A 5465-nucleotide genomic window follows, 5' to 3' on the forward strand; every position below is an offset into this window, starting at 1 on the left:
TATATATATCTAACAACACAAGCAGGGTTTAAAACTTACTGCAGCTATTTTGGTAGCATTTTATTGATGTCTTCATAGATTATATCATTGTATAAATCCACCCTCCTCAGGTAACCTTTTATTGTCATTCGCAACCTTTTCAATATCTTCTCTTCCAGTTTGTTTTTTATTTATATATATATATATATATATCCAGTATACACAATGGAAAATTAAATCAAAATAGCCATGTATGTATTATACTTAATGTATATACACTGTTGATATTGCAGTATTTCTCCTGAGATAACATCTCAAATTTTGAAAAGAGAGAAAAGTTTGTCCCATAAGTAGTTATCTCAGGACAACTACTGTAGTAAATGGCCTATCGATTGTATATATATATTCATTAATTATGTTACATAGAAGGTCATATAAATATAAAAGTAAAACAGGATTACAGAATAAAAAAAAAGACTGCATTGACCTCTTTTTCCTTTTCAACAGCCTGTAGTTTCTGGAACAGCAACTTGTTCTGTTCGGCAACACGTTGTAACCCGATTTCTTGAGAATGTCGATCCTGAAGCATCTTCTGAAGGGTCTGGTTAGTAGATTCAAAAGTCGAAAGTTTGTTGAGCAGGGCATCTTTCTGACGAGAGAACTTGTAGGCTGTGTCGGACTGGGTTGGTGTTGGCTTGATTTCCTGAAAATAGTTGTCCCAAAATCAAAAAAAAAAAAAAAAACGAAAAGTGTAAGCTATGGACACATAAGAGGTGCAGCAACATCAAAGGAAGGCTAACTAGGAAGTTAGTTTTTGTATGTGGCAAATGTTCAGGTGCAATAAACACTGAAAGTGTGCAGAAAACAACTTCTGCCACATTCCAGGGAGAAACACTAGACGTAGTTGATAGCTTTCATAACCTAGGTGACAAGTCAGTAGCAGGGGTGGATGCTCTAGCCTGGGCAAAGCTCAGAGAGCTCCTACCTCCACTGGTGACAAAGGGCCTCTTGCTCAGAGTAAAAGGTAGACTGTATACTGGGCTTCGTATATTTTACCCCAGTGTCACTTTGATGGCATGCACTGCTCTCTCACTCAATAATAATAATAATAATAATAATAATGTATAAAGTGAGTTTCTTTGCCCTAGGTGTCAGGAAAGACATTCAGCAAGAAATGGAAACAAAATTGAAAGAAGAGGATAATAATAATAATAATAATAATAATAATAATAATAATAATAATAATAATAATAATAATAATAATAATAATAATAATCCTTTCTACTGAAGGCACAAGGCCTGAAATTTTAGAGGAGGAGACTAGTTGATTACATTGACCCCAGTGCATAACTGGTACTTATTTTATTGACCCTGAAAAGATGAAAGTCAAAGTCGACCTCAGCTGAATTTGAACTCAGAACGTAAGGACAGGAAAATGCCAGTAAGCATTTTGCCCAGCATGCTAACGATTCTGCCAGCTCACCATAGTAATAATAATAATAATAATGGTTTCAAATTTTTGTGCAAGGCCAGCAATTTTGGGGGAGGGGATAAGTGGTGCTTACTTTATTGGCCCCGAAAAGATGAAAGGCAAAGATGACATTGGAAATGCTAACAATTCTGCCAGCTTGCTGCCTTGCTGATGATGATGATGATGATGGTTTCAAATTTTTCCACAAGGGCAGCAATTTTCAGGGAAAAGGATGAATCGATTACATCAACCTCCAACGCTTCAACTGATACTTATTTAATCAACCCAGAAAGGATAAACTCAGAACAGAGCAATGGGCGAAATACCGCTAACGATTTTGCCAGCCCACTGCCTTAATAATAATAATAATAATGATAATGATAATAATAGTAGTAATAATAATGATGATAATAAAAAATTACCTCGACCAGTTTTCCAATGGCTAAATTCATCTCCGAGACTAATTTTCCTGCAGCCTGGCCATCCAGCTCAACTTCAATCAGTTTCCGTGTCAATTTGTCTTTCTCTGAGCATAATTTTTCACACTGAGCTCTGAAAAGTGGATGAAGAGGAAGGGATGAAGAGGAAGAAAAAACAAAAATATAAAATCAGTGAGATGGCTTCTGAAACAATCCATTATTATAGTAAAATAATCGTTTCTACTCGGGGCTCAAGGGGTAGTGGGTGGGGGCCAGTCAATTACATCAACTCCAGTGTTTCACTGGTCCTTATTTTGTCAACCCCCAAAAGGATGAAAGGCAAAAATCAACTTTGGTGGGATTTGAACTCAGAATGTAAAGCTGAAAGCAATGCAGCTGGATCATGCAAGAGCTGGAGTTAGGAGGATTACATGAGATAATGTAGTCCTTGATAAACTGTGTCTGAATGATGAAAAGATGGTCAGTGATGGAGCATCTTGGATCATAGGTCTGCTGGATCAGGACTGACCTGGAGTTAAACAACAACAACAAGAACAAAAAGCACTTTAGATAATGTAGTCCAAGGTAGACTGTGTCTGAATAAAAGATGTGATGGCCACAACTGGAACGTTTTTGAACATAGGACTGTCTGGATCAGAACTGACCAGAGGTTAAAGAACAACACCTAAAGTCACTGCCAGTAACTACTATGATGTAGACCAGGGGTTTTCAAACTGTGGTCCGCGGACCACAGGGGGTCCACAAGGACAAGACAGGGGGTCCGTAGACAGCAAATACTTTTTATGGGCAATTTGATTTTATATGTTTTTTTAATCGAAATATTTTAATTGACAATAAACCTATTTGTTAAATACTGTTAAATAAATAAATGTAAAAATATGTTATTTTAAGCAAATATTTATGTATAAATTTCATAAGCGTTTATAAGGGGGTCCCTAAGGTAAAGCCTGAAATATAAAGGGGTCCGCAAGTCAAAAAGTTTGAAAACCCCTGATGTAGACAACTAGACAATGTAGTCCTAGATATATTATGTCCAAATAAAAGAGACGATTTTGCAGTTGAAGCATCTTTGCTCATTGGTCTGTCAGGTTAAGGCTGACCTGGGGTTAAACGCCACCATCACTACACACCTCAAAAACATACACACTACCGTAACAACAACAACACCACCACCACTTACTTCTTCTCTTCGGCAACCTCTTTCAGTTGGTTCAAGTTCTGTCGAAGGACTCGGTTCTCATTTGAAGACGCATCCAGCTCACCACAAATGCTTTTCAGCTGCTCAGTGTGCTCCTCCATCATCTTCCTGCGAGTCTCCAGCATGCTACCATTTTTCTCAATATCATGCAAGGCTTTCTGTAGATCCACCTAGACACACAGACAGAACAGCAAAAGCAGAAGAATCCCTCTTAATAAATTTAAGGTTAGTGTTAAGGGGAAGAAATTTGCATGGCAGACATGTGATCTCCACTTAAATCTCTGCTCGAAGAGATTGAAGAGTCAAGTGAGAGTGGATGGAAACTGTGTGGAAGCCTGCCAAATGATGGATAACTCTTCTAGTGTTACAATAAGAGCTGTGTTTCTTTATTTGTCCATCACATGCTGCCCTCAGATCAAGAGAATTTTCAGGTAGTTATTTGGAGAAATGACACCTGGAGGGCAAAAGACAAATTTGACTCTGGTGGGATTTGAAATCCAATTGTAAAGAACCAGAACAGATAAAACACAAAACGTTTTGTTCACCACGCTAACAGTGAATTCTCTCAATTCACTGGCTGAAATATTAAATTAGCTAACAAGGAATAATAAATTAGAGCGGGTGGAGACAGATAGATAGATAGATAGTAGCATAAATATGCAGATATGTAGGTATATGATTAAGAAGTCTACTTCTCAACCAAATGGTTTCACTGTCATTTCTTGGGCATGGTACCTGTGAGAAGTGCCTTCTCCTATTACAAGCTTTACAAGTGGATTAGGTAGACAGAAACCGAAAGAAGCTAGTCATCATCATCACCATCATCATCATCTTTTATTGTCTACTTTCCCATGCTTGCAAGGATCAGCAGATTTTCTACAACTGGAATGCTCTTCCTGTCACCAACCCTCACCTGTTTCCAAACAAGGTAGTGTTTCCCCATAGCAAGACAGGTCTTCCGTGGTAGACTGGAAATGAACAACACTGCCTGTATAATAGGGATGCATGTTTACAACTGGCATGTGGTGTTATGAGAAGGGGACACACAAACACATGCGTCCCCTGGCTGTTTTCAGTTCATGTCTACTAAATCCACTCATTAGGCTCTGGTTTGTCTGGGACTACAGAGGAAGATATTTGGCTAAGGTGATACACACTGGAATTGAACCTAAAACCAGGCAGTTTTGAAGCAAGCTTTTTAACCATACAGCCATGCCTGCATCCCCAAATGTGTATGTGTGTGTGTTTGTACATGTTTGTGTGTGTATGCTTGTGTGCATATTGTGTATGTTTGTGCATGTGTGGGTATTTTGTGTATTTTTGTGTATGCATTTGTATGTTTGTGTGTGTGTGTGTGTGTGTGTGTGTGTGTGTGCACGCATGCATGTGAGTGTCTCTCCTTGTCTTGTCATCACACACTAATTGCTGGAAAACATCATCATCATCATACAAACAGCAACATTTGTTTACAATCTGCCAAGAAAACATGTCCATCCCTTGTGCTTTTCATATTTGAAGGACTGGGGGGAAAAAAGTCCCTTTACTTGAAAACAGGTGAGGATTGGTGATAAGAAATGCATCCTCAGTGAATTTCACCTGACCAATGCAAACATTAAAAAAAAAAGGGATTTAAACAGTGATGATGATGATGATGATGATGATAACTAGAAATACTTATGTAATGAGACATCTAGCTAAATACATTGACAAATGGAGGCAAATTAGTTGCAACTCATATTTAATATTAGGTCAGTCTGGGGAGTAGACAAATAGTTGAGTTAGTGTTAATCTATTTAACAATGGGCAACCACAAACAATGATGTGGTGAGAGAGAGAAAGAGACAGTCATCAGGTAGATAAATAGAAGGTAGGTAGGCAGAGAAATAATTTAAGTAGGCTTCCAGTAACATACTTAATAAATGGGGCATTACGTATTGAATTAGGAAAATACCAGCGGGTGGGAAAAAAGAATAATTCCTATACCACTCCCTTACAAATATATGTGTACATCTATAAATACACACACACATTATACATATAGGCATGCGTACGAACAGCCATGCTACATGGCAGTGAAACATGGGCTGTAACTGCTGAGGACATGCGTAAGCTCGCAAGGAATGAAGCCAGTATGCTCCGTTGGATGTGTAATGTCAATGTGAATACCCATCAGAGTGTAAGTATCTTGAGAGAAAAGCTGAACATTAGAAGCATCAGTTGTGGTGTGCAAGAGAGACGATTGCGCTGGTATGGACATGTGGTGAGAATGGATGAGGATAGCTGCGTGAAAAAGTGCCACACCCTAACAGTTGAGGGAACCCGTGGAAGAGGTAGGCCCAGGAAGACCTGGGCTGAGGTGGTGAGGCAAGACCTTCGT

At 38.6% G+C, this 5465-nt stretch overlaps 1 protein-coding gene across 1 annotated transcript in view; it reads right to left on the minus strand.

Annotated features, from left to right (window-relative positions):
• LOC106868786 (outer dense fiber protein 2) overlaps positions 1 to 5465 on the minus strand; it is a 94263-nt gene that overhangs the window by 15472 nt on the left and 73326 nt on the right. Inside the window, exons 6-8 of the mRNA XM_052975528.1 lie at positions 3071 to 3258; positions 1873 to 2002; positions 467 to 682 (exon numbers count right to left, since the gene is read on the minus strand). Of these exons, the coding sequence (XP_052831488.1) occupies positions 467 to 682; positions 1873 to 2002; positions 3071 to 3258 (534 nt within the window). The remainder of the gene's footprint in view (positions 1 to 466; positions 683 to 1872; positions 2003 to 3070; positions 3259 to 5465) is intronic.

The sequence above is a fragment of the Octopus bimaculoides genome, chromosome 21, assembly GCF_001194135.2.
Source record: "Octopus bimaculoides isolate UCB-OBI-ISO-001 chromosome 21, ASM119413v2, whole genome shotgun sequence".
In the NCBI taxonomy this organism is placed as follows: domain Eukaryota; kingdom Metazoa; phylum Mollusca; class Cephalopoda; order Octopoda; family Octopodidae; genus Octopus; species Octopus bimaculoides.